This window comes from Rhizophagus irregularis, chromosome 3 (genome assembly GCF_026210795.1).
Source record: "Rhizophagus irregularis chromosome 3, complete sequence".
In the NCBI taxonomy this organism is placed as follows: domain Eukaryota; kingdom Fungi; phylum Glomeromycota; class Glomeromycetes; order Glomerales; family Glomeraceae; genus Rhizophagus; species Rhizophagus irregularis.
In genome coordinates, this window is record NC_089431.1 from 86,900 (window position 1) to 103,926 (window position 17,027).

A 17,027-nucleotide genomic window follows, 5' to 3' on the forward strand; every position below is an offset into this window, starting at 1 on the left:
TCTTAAAACAGAAGAATGAAAGTGTAAAAATGTAAAAGTATTAAAACATAAATCTCAATATAATAATATTTAACATAAATTTGCTTTTTTTTTCCTGTACACCTGCAAAAATAATGTATAATGTATTATATAATGTGGTAAATAATGTTTTTGAGATAAAATTCTGTCCTTATAATAAGCGGTAAAATTGAAGCATGGATAGTGCAATACATTGTAATACACTGTGATAATTAAATCCTAACTAAATTCTAAACATAACAATGTATAAGGATGTACATTGCATACTGGTAGCTGTATCGAACTGGTATATACTGTATTAGTATATACTGTATTAGTGTATTGTCACAGTTTAGAATATTTTCAATCATTTTAAGTTTTTATTGAAAAATAAAAAATTATTATTCCATGAAATTTATAATCAAAAAAGTTATTTAAAATCAGTATGAAACTTTTATTTTAATAATAAAATTGGTATCATACTATGTTTGATAAATTTCATTTTCTTAGCCAATTGAAAATCTATAATAGATAAATCTACTTATTGAATAAAGTTTTTAATAGTTTCATAAAAGTTTGGTATTTTAAAATATTATGGCATTTTATGTATCTGATGTCTTTTTTTTAACCATATTTCTTAAAAAAAAGATGATAGACATGGATAAAAAGAATGCTTGTACTATTAGATAGGTAAAATCATGAAGAATTTATTAATATGAAAGTTTTGATCAGATGAAAGAAATGATCTGACTATATATCAGATCAGATTAGATTATTCTAATGTTTGACCTCAAAAAAATTTTTTTTTAGCTAACTGGACAGGTTTACTTTTGATTCTTTTTTCTCTGAACTTTTGCACTCTTCTAAGAGTAACCTTTTAGCTTCTTGAACTTTAAAGAAGGTATATTATTTTGTTTCATTACTAATTTCATTAAAATTTAGTGATGGCTCATTATAGTAAGTCTTTTCAGTTTCAGTTTATTTCATTTTTTTGTTATTTCATTTTTTTCATTATTTAAGTTTTGACTGCATGGCCTGGAATACCGGTAAGTTTCAGTTTTCTTTTTATTTGTAATCTTGTTTTTCATTAACTGAATTCATTTTATTCTTATTATTTAGGTTTGAAACTTATCAGCTTAGTGATAATTATAAAGGGAGAGAATTTTTTTATCTTAAAAAACAATACTAATATTCGTTCTTTTACTCTCTTTTGTTAAGATTTAAAAGAAATTGAAACAGGCCACTTGTGATAAAATAAGGTACTGTTTCAGAGAGTAGGATTTTGTTTGATATTGTTTTTTTGTTTAAGAACATCTACTAACATTCTTTTCTTTTTTAGGTTCTTTTTTGGCAATATTGGTGTGGATATGATCAAGAGTTGGTAAATATCCCAATGCATATGACATCAAAATATAAATTTGCATTTCCTCTATGTAATATATGTCAAACTGCAGGAAAATTTTTTTTTGGAATAATTGAATCAAAACTAATAGTCGAAAAAGAAAGAAAGATTGTTAATATTTTGAAATATAAACGAACATATAATTGCAATAAAAGTATACAATTTCATTTTATACTTTCATAATATTAAATATAAAAATTTTTGGCCAAGATTAAGGATAATTCTGGCTAAAATTATGTTTGTTCGTTGTTATTCAATACTCCCACCTGTAAGCTTACATATTATGTTAAACACACTTTTTAATTGTTCCGGCCTTATCAATTATTATATTTGACTGATCTCGTAGAAAATTCTTTCACTAATTTTATAGATTGATACTGTAAAATATAAATTATAAGAAATATTTGTGTATAATGTTTCTAGCATGACGAATATACCTACAAGTAATAATACGATAATTTATAAAATAAATTGTGAAGCTTTATATTTATTATGATAAAACATCTAATATACCGTATAGTAATTATAATAAAATTAAATGTTAATTTATAATTTTTAATACTATAGAAAGTTAGAATTTAAATTATATTTTGTCTTTAATAGATTTATTTATTTATTGATAGATCGATAACAATTCGGAATACTTAAAAAGAATTCTAAAAAAGATTTTTGATCGTTAATTTTAGATTCATCTAATGATAAGATTGGTCAATGATTTTCACTAAGTGCAAGAAAATTTTTTTTCAAGATTTCAAAAATTCTTTTCGGAGTCAAGTTATCTTAATTTATTTTGTGCTACATACCGGAGTTACAATACTAAGTAGCCATCGAATAAATTCATTGAATTCTTCTATTGTCAAAACACCACATGATTGTAAATTCACGTATCAGAATGTTCTCAATTTCACAGATGAAAAATTATTATTAATCTTTACCAAGTAGTATGTACCTTTGAATTGTTATTTCAATCAAAAAGTATATTTTTTTTGGAAGTAGAACTGTTAGATTCTTGCCTTAATAAAAGTTATGCTCCAACTCCCTGTAAAAAATTTTATCTGTAATAAATTTTTTATAGGATCTTGTAATTATTTAACAAGATACACAACAATTACAACTGAACTAGTAAATAAATGGCACAAGAATACTATTGCTGTAGGTTCAAGCTCCTTATATGTGCAATTCTAAGTACCACTAATTGCGTAATTATTGGATACTATTAGCTGGAATGATCGGCTGAATAGGTCTACGATGAAGACCGTGTTCAAGATTTTCATAGCGAACTTATTATTTACCATAAAAATGGATCTATACCCTGCGATCGGATTATGCAGACCTCTGAATAAAATGAATGATGAAGCAAAATCTTCAAAATAATTTCATCTATTGCACCCGAAGTGTTTCATACTCAAGCAATGGGTATATGTAGTTTTAGAATCATTATATAGGAAATTCTTGCGTATTACAGTATATTAACACTTGTTGAATTGCGTGGAGAATCTTGTCAACATCTAGAATGACCTGGAAAAGAATAGATTCTTTAAGCGTTAATATCAAACGATATCAAATAATGCAAGGAATTCAATATTAATAATATTAATGCATCTGTTGAATCTTTGTTAAACTAACAAATTGTTAATGCATTTTTTAACCCATCCATTTGACGCGAATACTTGAATTTCGTGAAATTGGCTATAAGTAACTGAAAAATTTAGTCATATTTAATTATTAATGTCGTGAAAGATAATAAATTTTCATAGTATGAAAAAAAAAATATTTCATGTAGTTAAATGTCACTATAATTTATTTATAAAAATTATTTATAAATGCATTTATTAGTCATTAGTCATTACATACGAGAAAAAGATATTATCATTATACTTTATAAAGTACATTAGAAAAGTCCGTACCAAAATTGTTCATGTTTACCACAACTAATTACTATAAGCATTATTTGCATCTGAATTCATCCGATTTTAATTCTTTTTTTTTTCGAATAAAAGAAATCTTCTCCCCGTTTCATTAATCTGCATACAAATTATATATACATATATTAATTTAGTATAGTTCGAGTATAACTGGAATAGTAGTTATTAAAATTTTTCGGAAAACTCCATTTAATTGTTGTTTCCTATAATATATGGTTATTGTGGTTATTGTTCAGTCGATGATGACCGATATTTTTATGAGTCATCCAGCATTAATTTCTGATGACCGACAGTTATTGGATGGGGATATCGGTCTTCGACCGATATCTTTCTTTCCTTCATCCAATAACTATTTATTATAATATACTAAATTATTATACGTAATAGAGATTTATAAAATAAACGTCACAATCACAAAGATAAGGAGAAAGATTGTAACGTTCCGAATTATGTTTATTCTATAACCGATATGTGGCATTGTCCGAGCGGCTTGACCTGCATCATTTTCACGCCTTCATCATTTTATCATGCATGTTGTATTGTGATTGTCATAATGATAATATACAAGGAAACGAAAAAGGAAACAACACATCAGATATATTTTTACGCGAAAAAAAAGCGAAAAAAGAAATTTCGTCATCGTTATTTAAAATTTCTATTATAGTGATACAATTCACGCCAAGAAAAAAACTACCAACACAATCCACTTGTGCATGCATGTGAACAAATTATATGAGTTTTTTCCTATAATTTAAATTTTGTTCTCTTCGGAAAGTAGTTGTTACCACGTAAAAATGTATGAAATGCGCAAAAATGCAAAATGCGTTAAAAATGCGTAGTAATAATTTTCTGTGAAATTCATTGAAGTTCCATGAAAATCAATCCTGTATACCATATAAAGCGATCGACATATCATGCTGTTTCATTATTTGGTTTACAAGTTTTAATTGTATGTATAGTAGAATCGCAGTAATATTATCAATGTAAAATGATTAATCATTTTAAAATGAAAATTATTCGACAACTATCACGTGGTTTGAACTATCCCTTAGCCGTTAATAGAAAATTTTCATTTTATCGTTATATTTTATTGTAAATGACAAAAAAATATAAACCTAAAATAATTGATAGCCATTTTATTTTACTTTTAATAATAAACTAAATTGATACATTTCTTTCTTGTGATCTCTTCACACCTCTTTGTCACAATGAATTATAATATTAAATTAAAAATAATAAAAATAAAAACAATATTATAATAAATAATTTAGGAGAGGGAAGGAGGGAGAAGGAGGGGAGAGGAGAAGAGGAGAGAAGGAGGAGGAGGAGGGATAGGGACTACTCCTTAACTGTAAACATTTCCTAATTTCTAACTATAAGAATCAACCACTCATTACGAAGAATAAAAGGGTGCATACTCAAATGATGCGTCCTAAATCTCCTTGCTAAACATAAATAAATAAAATAATTAGATTTTCGTGATTTAATCTTATCTCATTAATAACGGATTTCGAAGGTGTAAAAAATACATACATTGCACTATATGAATATCTTTACAAAATAAATCTTACCATTTTATAAAATCTGATTATCGATTGATGCTTTGTTCACATTAATAAAACTGAAAGAATAAAAACAATTTAGTATGGATAATAATAACTTTTAAATTTTTTTTTAAAAAGTAAAATTAAAAAAAGAAAAAAGAAAGAAAAATCAGAGAGGCATTTTCTCAACAATTAAAATAAATTATTCAGTTTGAAACAGCCTTATGCAAAAAGATATCATCATTCATTCTTTTATTTATTATTTTTTTTTTTATATTTTATTTTTGAAAGAGAATAAAATTAGAAAATTATAAAATTACCTTAAAAAGAATTTTACGAAGGAATTTTTGAAAACATTTTATAATAAACTAAAATAGTAATAGATGGATTGTTAAAAAGAGAAAATGGTTTTTTTTAATCCGGAGAAAAGATTAAGAAAAAAATTTTTTTTGTCTTGTGATCATTGCCTAATAAGGATAATTGACGTAATTGGATTACTAATTCAACAATGACTGCGCTTTCGCTTTTTACTATGGGCTAAAATTTTTAACTGGGTAGTAATTAGCCGAAATTAGCCGGAATAAATTTGGTGAAATAAAATTAGCCGAAATAATAATACTGAAAATTCGCCTTTTTGTGATATGAATAAGGTTTTTTTTATTATGATTGTAATTGAATAAAATAACTGCGCCAGTACTACGCCACATTCGCTCCTCTCCTCTCTTTTATGTCTTTATTCATCAGTTCATTTCCGTTCTTACTTTCCTTTTTTTCTCCTTTTCTCTTTTTGCCCTTTTCACCATTTCACGTCTACTTTACGATATTTACTATTTCATAATAAATATATAACCTTTTTCTATTTTACGTTCAATTTTTTTAGCCTTTTCAGCCTTTGCGTTTTTTCGTGATCCATTTAAAATTATCTTTGTTACGAAACTTGTATTTTAGTTGATCTTGACCAAATGCGATTGTTAAAAAAGATTTCACAATTCATTGTAATTTCTATAACTTTATAATCCTCCTGCATAAATTTCCTTAATAGAAATAATGGCTTTATGATAATCTGAACCTTCGCTGCTTTAATCTTTGTTTCTTTAAAATATTGTCTTTATATTGCACAAAGGAGCTTTAATTTAATGCTGCATTAGTACAAGTTAATTAAGATATCACATGCATAGTTTTTTTTTTAGTTTAAGGGGAAAATTTTCTAAATTTCATTGTTAAAAAAGATGTATGTTCATAATATTTTCACGACAAATTAAAAGTTTTAAACTTTGAAGCATCTAAACTCTAATCTTTTCCTTTTAAATGTAAATTATTTAAATTCTATTTGTCGCAATTAATCGGAATATGAACTATTTTTTTTTTGCGTGATTTTATTATTACTGAATTCGTCCGGCTTAAAATGTGATAAATATTTTTTGCTGTAATGTTTTGCATCCTTTGCGTTTTTTCATGAGAACATTAAATCAATATGATACTCCGGAATCCGGAATACTAATCATTTCTTTTGAATTGTAAAATTTTCTAAATTTCTTTTAAATTTTTCTTTGAATAATTTTTTGGAAAATTGTGATAGTAAATTTTCCGTATCCAGTATTTGTCAAATTGTTCTCAAATATTCTGTGCATATTGTTTATCGTTTAGGCCGAATTAAGTAATAAATAGAATGATTTTGTAGATTCTAGAAATTCTAGAATGGAGAAGTTTTCCAGAGAATAATTAGTCAGAACGAATGATTTTCATTGTGAATATCATACTTTTAAAAGTAATTATTTTTATTTACCCTTTTTTGGAAGGTTCTTTTATAAAAATTCTGTATAAAAACGGCGTTTTTTTGTTCCAAATAATTTTTTTTTTTTTAAACTCACTTTTATAAATAAAAGAAATAACAGTGAAATTTTTTATAACAAAAATTTTGTTATAAAAATTTAAAAACCACTTTACTTTATTAGTATTTTCCGCTTATAAAAAAAAAGATGGGTGTTACAAGAAAGAACTATTGTCCCGAGTGTCAACAATGTTTAGGAACTTCATTATATTGGTGTAAACCTTGTCAATCTACACAATTTGAAGAAAATTTTGATAATTGGACAACGGGAGATAAAGGAATAGATTATTTTATTAGAGAAACCCAGTTAAATGCAACTGACTGTACAGAATATTTAGAATGGATTCCTTTCAATTCTTTTATCGGAGTAAGTAAATATGACGTATCTGAAGTAGGGACTGTATATACTGCAAATTGGAAGAAAGGACCCCGAGATTGTTGGGATGAAAATGAGAAAATATACGTTGAAAAGAAAGAATTAATAAAAGTAGCATTACATTCTCTTGGTAATACTCCTTCATTATTTCTTAAAGAGGTGAGAATATTTTAAAAAGATAATTTTTATAAAAAAAAAAATTTTTTAAAAAATTTCAGAAAATATTAAAATTTTATTTTTATTTTTATGTTTTAGTTAAAAAGACATTATTATTCTCGTGTTAAAAGTGGTCTTATGATTCGTTTGTTTGGAGTTACTCGAGAAACCGTAACAGGACATTTAATGATGGTTGCTGAAACAGTTGAATGGGATTTAAGACATTATGTATCTCATCATTTTGCTCGTCTTACTTGGGAACGTAAATTATCAATACTTCATTCGATAGCCTGCGCTTTAGAACAATTACATAACGGAGAACAAGTTCATCGTGATAAAACAACTCATGGTAAATTCTTTAAAAATCATTTGGAAATTCCAGTAAATGAATTAGGACTTGGGGATAGTAAAGATCCAATACCAATAATAGGGTATTATAAGAATGATTTATTACCTTTTATGCCACCAGAAATATTAAGAAATGAAGGTTATACGATAAAATCGGATATTTATACTTTTGGTATTTTAATGTGGGAACTTTTATCAAATCGACCTCCATATTACGATCATAATCATACAAAACTTATCAATGCAATCTTATATAATGATCTTCGACCAAAATTAAATACTGATATACCTGAATGTTATATTAATTTGATGAAACAATGTTGGTCATCAGAACCTTCTTTACGTCCTTCAATAAGAGATTTGGTTAATCAATTAGGTGAATGGCATTTATATAAAAAACAATCCGATCAATTTGATCGAGCAGAACGAAAAAGATTATCTTATATGAAATCAAAAGGTTTGGATACTTCTCCTAATAGATTAATAACTCCTCCAAAAATCCATCCTCAAGCTATTTATACTTCTCGTAAATTGAAATTCCCTATAATACCGTTAAATACACAGAAAATGCTTCGAAACACGACGACTTATGAAGATCAATCTTCAACAATAGATATGGCTTCTTTAATGGTTAAAGATGAAAGTTTCTTTATGAAAAATAATTTATTACAACAAAGAAAATTAGAGGATGATATAGATGAAGATCTTAGAAGGCAATATGAACTATCTATTCCTTTTGACACACTTCCTCAAGATCTTTTAGTTACATCATGATATTTAATTTATTATTATTTATGTTTATTTGTATTTTTTTTATTTTTATTTTTATGAATTTAATTTTATTTTTACGATATTAATAAAAAAAAATAATATGTTGAAGAAGAAAAAAAATAAATATTAAGAAAAACGTTTTAATTTTTAATAGATTATATATAGCGTATTTAAGATGATAAAAAGTTTCATTAATATTACGAATTACCCTTTAATCTTTCGTATCATTTTTATGCTAAGAATCTTTTTCAATTTTGAAAAATTAAGCGTTCGTTTCTCGATGTCAAAAGCTGGCGGATTTCAAAATCTCCCTTTAAAATATTTTGTATAATCATTATTTATGACTTTTAATTCCAATTCACTAATTACTTTTATTATTCCTTCACATTTGAAAAGAACAGTCGACCTAAGCGTGATCTCGTGATTTGTGAAGATGGGGTGATTTACTACGTTTTGAGTCTAGCTTGTCTAGGTTTTTCGGCCCGGTCCGGCCCGTTCGCTTTTACAAAATTTTTGTTCCCTTTTAATGTTTAGTTTGATTGACTTTAACTTGTAATCATATGTTATTGTTGAGGATCAACTTCCGTAGTCAATCGACTTTAACAGTTAACTATTACCCTAGATTTGCCTATTGTCGACCATATTTGTTTCAGTTCTATTGCGTTGAATCAAAAGTCAACTATTGCATTTTTTAATCTCAAAAAAATAGATAAAATATGATGTGATACGTAATAATGATAATTCTTTTATTAGTTTAATATTCAGATTAGAAATTTATTAATAAGAAAAAATAAACTGAAATATATACTGAAATACTATAAATATGCTTAAAATTAAACTTTTAAAAAAACGATCATTTAATCATCTGATGTCTCGTGACTAATGACATCATTGTGCACAGTAAAATTTGATTTATAATATAAAAATACTTTTGACTTATTTTGTTTAACCAATCTTTCGATTTTTCTTTAACCTTCCACTCATAATATACTATCAAAAATTTTTTTTTTCTAGTTTTTTTTGTTCAATTTTGTTCAATTTAACAATGGGTAACGTACTTTCCTTAATGGATCAACCAGATGATGAAACTTATGCTCCAAGATATCATAACCCGCAGCAACATCAAACGCAATATCCTCTTTATACTACGACTACGACAAGACAATCATCAGCACCATATCATAATATGCTTACATCAACTGAAGAAGAAAGTACCCGTCAATCATATGAACAATTAAGATATGAAAGACTTAGACGTGAAAGGGTTAAGCGTAAGGAACTAGAAAAATTTGAAATTGAACAAGAAGAATACGCAAAAAAGTTAAGAGAACAAGAGTCTTTAGAAAGACTTAGACTGAAAGACGAAAGAGAAAGACATAGAACTCATGATATTAATAACGACATGTCATATCAATTTAACAAGAAAGAACAAAATAAGGATTTTAGAAGTAATCCAGATATAAGACAACATGTTGAATATGATTCATACGATAGGCAAATTAGATATTGACGTACAAGACTTAAAAAGAGTCAGGGGCTTTATGCCGATAATAATGATGATCAAGATATCAATTAAAGGAATACATGTATGTTATTATGTTATATTGTGTTTTTATTGTCATTAAATTATTATTGATTTTATTTTGAATTATTTGATTTATTGATTTTTATTTCTTTTTTAACTCATATATTTTGGTTAAGGTCTTGTTCATTCTTGTTTAAAAATTTCTGAGATTTACGAGATCATAATTTTGTATAAACGATTAGTCGATTATATTATATATATATTATTAAAGTTATGTATATACTAAAATTTTTTTGGAATTGAATTCTTGATTTTTCTAACTTCATTTAAGCGTTAAGGTGCGAGATTTTATTATACTTGAAATATATATATATATATTTTTATGCCAATAATTAGTATCATCAGTAAGAATTAGAATATTAAAATTGGATTTATTGTAGAAAACTAAAGGATTATATTAAATATATTGTATTTCACCTGAAATATTTGATTTTTGTATAAAAATATAAAAGGGGGTGGGGAGATGTTTAATTATGTATCGTTTTCTGAGGGGTGTAACGCTATCATAATTTATATTGTTGTAAACTATATTTTATGATTTATGTCGCCCCATTAAATTGAATCTAATATTGATGAATGCAATATTGGACAAGTAATCTTTATTTATTGTCTAAAAATAAATTTTAATCGTATTCGTTTCTTAATCAAAAATTGAGATTTTCTGTATGAATATCATCATCATGTGCCCACTAATAAAAGTATAAATGACAAATATCAGTAAAGATAATAATTTGAATGATTCGGAAGGTTAAAGAATTAAATTTATATTGCGTCAAAGCATAGAAATTTATGTAATTTAAGTCTATTATTATAGAAGTGTGTGATAATGCATAGCAGCATCGCTTATAATTCTTTTATAAAGCAAAGTTTCATTATTTTTCTCTTATCAATGTTTGATCGAATATAGAGTGGTTTAATTTGTCCTTTTAATTAATGACAGAATCTGTACAATAGATGCGCCATCAAGCGCATGTATTCATAACTTGTTGGATTTTTTAATTTTTTAATTGCAAAAATTCATGTGTTGTTCCTTAAGCCTGCGTCAAATAACTGACGCGCGTCACTTGCCACATAACATAAAGATATAATTAAAACATTAAATTTTCAAATCTTAATAAATTTTTATTAAATAGATTTATTTATCACATTAAAAAATAAAATATTTTGATTTATTAAAACACTTCATTCAAAATTATCAAATTTTAAATTTTACAATATATAGTTTACGTTTACTTATATTTAACTGTAATAAAAAATATATAAGGCTTTATTGTGTGAAACAGGTGACGCTCGTTCAACACCTGACACGCGTCAGTTATCAACTGACGCAAATCGACACCAAGGCACAATATCAATTTGGTGTTATTTTAAATTTTCGTAATTATTTGTAGAATTAAAATTTAATCCACATAATTCAAATTAACTATTACGGAAGAAAAGCTGGAAACATATTAATAATTATAGTAGTATTGAATTCTTATAGTTAAAATTATAATAATTTTTTGATCATTAAAAGTATCATGTTTCAACTACTGAATCAGAGGATTCAGACACAAGAATAGTTTATATGGAAGATAAAACAAGTATATTGGATATGTGAAGAATGTAATTAACTGGTACAGGAGAAAAATGGTGCCAACCTTGTAATGCTAAAAGATTTAAAGATAACTTTAAAAATTGGACTAGTAGAAATAAAGTTATTGATGAATTTATACAAAATCACAATTTAATGCTTTACATTATAAAAAATGTCTTGAATGGATGTCTTTTGAAAAATTTCAAAATATCACTTATATTGCAGAAAGTGGTTTGGTAAAATATTCTCAGCTGAATGGTCTGAAGGAATTATTACCAGGGTAATTTAAATTTACTTTAACAATATTAACGAGTATATGATGGTTTTAGAATATTGTAAAAATGAAAATTTGAGAAATTACTTGAATAAATCTGAAAATTATATACCATATAGCGCTGCATATAGTAGTATAGTACCCCCTTGTAATAGTACTTCAAATAGTACAGGGGTATCGTTCGGGTATTTTTGAAAAATACCCGGCGGTACTAATTAAAATTCGAATCATATTCCGACTTGAAAGTACCCAGTACTAATAAAAATTTATGTATATATATATTTAATTTAATAAAATCATAGCCGATAAACTTTATTAAAAAAAACTATTAATGAATCATCAACTAGTATCGTTACACGATCAAAAGTCACCTATTATTAATCCCACACGTTAACGTTATTTGTTTCTTGAAAGAAAATAGAGAAATAAAAGTTTGTAAAATAGAAACACGACCTGAATTTCTTGATATCAATTTGATCTGAATCATGATCATCACTATGTTTATCAGAATTTTTTTACATTTTACATTTTGAAGTTTTTATTTCATATTAACTGAAAATTGAATTGAAAAAATCGTTAAAGTTCTTTTGATTACTTAATTCTATTATCACATGATTAGTACCCTTCCAATGTACCTATACTTGCCGCCCATATTAATGGGATTGGGAGAATCCAAAGCCCATCCCAATCCCATCCCACCCAAATCTCTGTCCAATCATATTTCAATATTAGATTTCTATTGATTTAATCGTAAAAAAGATTTTTTTTTTTATTAATAATATTAATTATTCTTTATATCTAATAAATAGGTTATTTAACAATTAAAAACTACCAAAATAGTTAAAACTTTACGACACAATTATACAAATAAAATGAGAAGGGGATTTTTTTTTTAATGAATCTGAATTGTATTTGAAAATTTACTTAAATTTATATGTTTTAATTTTGTTTTTTATTATACAATATCACAAAATATTTTTTTATTTTAATTTAAAGACTTATATTGCTCACTATATTTGACAAATTTTAAGTTTTTCACATTATTTTTTATTTTAATGGGAAAAAAACACCAACTTCTAGTTATGTTCTAACTTAAAAAATAAAAAATATTTGAAATTTTTCTTAATAAATACTTAGAGACCAACAAGAAGTTTTATTTTCCATATTTAATTTGAGGATTATTTTGTGCAAATGCGGTATTACATTTGGCCTAAAATTTTCAATTTTAACCGATTTTAGGCCGACATTACGAATTTGGCCAGAATTAAGAAAATTTTGGCCGGAATTATAATTCAAAATCGTTGCACCTCAATTTATAATATATCAATCATAGTAAAATAATATTTTATATACAGTATTATAATAATATAATCATTATTGATATAATAAATTTCACAATAAAAAATAATTTTGCAGTGAAAAAAAAACGGGATTTGGGATTTGGGGGATGGAATGGGAGTCCAATCCCATTTAAATGGGTGGCAAGTATAAATGTACGTACCCCTTTTTATAGTACCCCCTCCTCTATTCAATCTAAGTGGACTTTCTTGAATAGTCTATATGCAGCGCTATACGGCTATACGGTAGATTACAACAAATTTCAAGCGGACTTTTTGATATTCATCATAATTCTGGATTTGCGTTGTTCATAAAGATTTTCACTCAGGTAATATATTGCATGATAAATATGCTTCTTCATTTATAAGTGATTTAGGAATGCGAAACAAGACAAAATATTTCAACGTGTATCGAATATCGATATTCTCACCATCCCTCAAAACTTAGTCCCGTGATAATGGAATCTTCCAGTTATACTGTACATACCTGTTACATAGTATGATTTCCTCATTTTAATCATTTCAATAATCGAGTAATTGCAACTGAGGTAATACACCGAGAACAAATATGAATGACGTTTTTTCTTATTATGCTAAGTAAATATGTACTTATAAATTTTTTTATAAACTCATTTTCAAAAGGGTCATGTAATGAGCCAAAACGACATTTATGTTAGAAAATGTTAGTTCAAATTTTGTCATTAGATGAGATATTATGGTGCTAAAAAAATCGTCAAACCATGAAGATTTTAATGAGAATACGATGTATTGGGAATAATTATATTAAAAACATAAAGAACATAAAGTTACCAAAATAATTATCCGAAATCACATGATGTAACCGGCAAATAAATCCAGCTAACTTTTTGGTGGTCGTTAATTTGACATAATCTTACGGAAGAACAAAACTAATTCGGATTTCCTAATCGGAAGGAACACTGCACTGTACATGGTACACTGTTTATTTAAGTAGTCATCCAAAAATTGGTAGCCGGATTCATTTTTGCCGGTTCTTTAGAATTAGGGTTAGTGAATCATCCATAATATTATATGTAACCCGGCAGAATGAATTCGGCTACCATTTTTTTGGAGGCGACTCTAGGAACTTAATTTAGATTAACTTATGTTAGAATCAATTAAATATTATTGCGTTCAAAGTTTTTATAAGGAATCCGAAAGATATAATTCCCAATATAAATTAATCGTAATATTAACAAAGTCAAATACCATTGTTTCAAACGTACAATTTTTAAAATCAACAATACAACGAATTTTACTCATTAATATTTCACTTTTAATATTTCATTTAACTAATTTTATTTTATTAATTTGTTTTTTTTAAAGGTAATTCCGTACACAGTATATATATTCATTATTATTAGTGTCAGCATTCAAGTCAATTGATTCAAACGCTTATACCCATTAAGTCGAATAATGTAAAGACCTTATCTGATGTTATGCGTTACTATGCGCTGCACCATCCATGCGATTATATAATACTTTGTTGTTTTCTTTTTATCTAAATAATTTAATCGTCTTAATAATTACAGAATTATTGAAGATACTATCGCCGCTTTAACAACTGCTGTAATATTGGGCGTCCAGTTCTTCGTAAATTTTATACGATTAAAATATCTAACAGTTAAAATATTATACTTGTTGATAATGAATTAATTTTAGATCTTAAAAATGTATTTTATAAGGAAAAAGAAAAATTGATTACCTTTGACCATATTAAAGCACTGTTACAAGAAGTTTGCAATAGCATTTCTTTATTAAATATAAATATTTATACAATATGATTTACATATTAAAAAAATAATTATCTAATACTATTATTATTCGCTATATTACTCTATTATTTAATAATATAATCACCAAATTTCAATGTACAGTATAATGTATAATTTCATATTTAATAGTTACTCGGCACGAAGTGCCGATATTTGCAATAAGCAATATGATTGGTGGGATTTACTGAGCGCAGCTCAGCAAATTTCACTGACATGTAAGGCACGACAGTGCCGCAGTTACGAGGTCACGTTGTGCCGAGTAACTGTTTTATCAGGCTATACAACTTAGTAACAGGTTGTACTAACATAAATCACCAATTAGTAAATGCCTGATAACATATAATACTTAATGTAACGTTCAATTTTTTTAAAATTACCTTCTCTGAAAATCAGCAAGTCAAATGAATTTATTACAATAAAATTTAACGTCGTAATTAAAGTTTTTTTTGAAAAAAAAGTTTGTCTGTTTATAAGAAAATTAACGAAATAACTTTCCCAAAATGATTTGTTATTGTTTCTCAAATAGGAATAATATGATAAAGATATAGAAACAAATAAAAAAAATAATGTATTTACATTCAAAAATCTTTAAAATCAAATTGATTATATATTTATTATATTTTATTATTGTTTTAAGTCTAAGATAAATATAAGTAAAAAATGTATAAAAATAATTCATTTGAACGAAATTAAGATGAAATTTTTTTTAATTCTTACATGAGAATTATGGATCACGAGATATTTTCACATTTTCTCAAATTTACTAGATTGTTTTTTTTCTAATCTTTTTTTAAAAAAAATGCCTATATAATTTATTTATGGAGCTGGAGTACGTAAAAAGGCGTCTGGAGAACCCTTTTTAAGACCAGTAACAACTCCTTTTGTTGATAATTTAATAAGATCTTTTGTTAATTCAGCTGGTGGTTTATTACTACTCTTGGAAATTAAAAGAGCTAATGTACCAGCAACAAGTGGAGAAGAAAAAGAAGTACCATTAAGTACTAAATAATCATCATTTTCAGCAGCAGGAATAGCACCAAAAATTTGACGACCTGGAGCGAATATGTCAACACATTTTCCAATGTTTGAGAAATCTGTAACTGCATCACTTGTTTTTTCGGTAGCACCTACTGTAATAGCTGAAGGTGCAGATGCAGGTGATTGTCCACAAGCATCTTCAGAATCATTACCAGCTGAAACAGCTATGTGAATACCAGCATCAGTAACTTCTTTGACAACATCATTTAAAGCTCGTGATACAGGAACTACTCCAAGTGACATGTTAATAACTGAATTCTTGTTTTTACCATTTTTGTGTTGATCAATTACAAAGGATAAACCTTCAATCATATTGGAAGTTGAACCTTCACCTTTAGCATTTAAAACTCTAACATCAATAATATTGGCTTTTCTTGCTACTCCTACAGTATTTCCAGCGGCAACACTAGCAACAAAAGTACCATGTCTATCTATATCATCTCTTTTACAATTTTTACAGAAAGCACCTCCAAATTTGGCACGACCATCAAATTGTTCATGTGTAAGGAAAATACCACTGTCAACGATGAAAATATTTACACCTTTTCCAGCCGAATCAGGGTAAATAAATTTTCCATCCAATGGACGTTTAGCTTGATCAATACGATCAAGGTCTGTTAGTGGATCATCGTCTTCTGCACGTTTATTTATGAAATAACGTTTATTAAAACGTTGAGGGGCATCCACTTTAACTTTTTTTTCCTCTTCAACAAGTTTAACATTTTTCATCTTTTCAACTGCTTTTGCAAATTCAGGTGTAAAATATGAGGTATATCCTTGTATAGATCCATCAACAGAAAAATCCCTAATAATACTTTGATCAAACTGATCAGACACAGTACTAATACTTTCATCAGCTTTAACAATGCTTTGAACACGTGTTTTATAGCATTTTTTCATTATTTCATAATGATCTTCGGCAGCATTCTTGACTTCTTTATCAAAAATAACGATAAACCTCTTTTTCTCGGTGGTATTATCTTCGGCTTGTGAGGGACATTCTCTTTGAGCCGAGACTGAGAGAGCAGTTAGTACAACAATAGAAAATATTTTAATGAAGCTTGAAGCAACCAT

The 17,027-nt window shown here is 26.7% G+C and overlaps 3 protein-coding genes across 4 annotated transcripts; 2 read left to right on the forward strand and 1 right to left on the reverse strand.

Moving 5' to 3' along the window:
* Positions 1–6,220: 6,220 nt before the first annotated feature.
* OCT59_020071 (uncharacterized protein) lies at positions 6,221–8,464 on the forward strand. Of its 2 annotated transcripts, XM_025317952.2 has the most exons (3): positions 6,221–7,234; positions 7,331–8,036; positions 8,144–8,456. In XM_025317952.2, the coding sequence occupies exons 1-3, from the start codon at positions 6,848–6,850 to the stop codon at positions 8,170–8,172; spliced, it is 1,122 nt and encodes a 373-aa protein (XP_025177212.1). In that variant the 5' UTR covers positions 6,221–6,847; the 3' UTR covers positions 8,173–8,456. The 2 variants fall into 2 exon arrangements, with proteins under 2 accessions (XP_025177212.1, XP_065989886.1); XM_066148926.1 differs by having other exon boundaries at positions 6,732–7,234; positions 7,331–8,464.
* An 837-nt stretch (positions 8,465–9,301) lies between these two features.
* OCT59_020072 (uncharacterized protein) lies at positions 9,302–10,547 on the forward strand. The gene is made up of 2 exons (XM_025317951.2): positions 9,302–9,936; positions 10,052–10,547. The coding sequence occupies exon 1, from the start codon at positions 9,396–9,398 to the stop codon at positions 9,858–9,860; it is 465 nt and encodes a 154-aa protein (XP_025177211.1). The 5' UTR covers positions 9,302–9,395; the 3' UTR covers positions 9,861–9,936; positions 10,052–10,547.
* A 5,184-nt stretch (positions 10,548–15,731) lies between these two features.
* On the reverse strand, positions 15,732–17,027 carry OCT59_020073 (uncharacterized protein; the record flags this gene model as incomplete). The annotated part of the gene is made up of 1 exon (XM_025309328.2): positions 15,732–17,027. The coding sequence occupies one exon, from the start codon at positions 17,025–17,027 to the stop codon at positions 15,732–15,734; it is 1,296 nt and encodes a 431-aa protein (XP_025177210.2).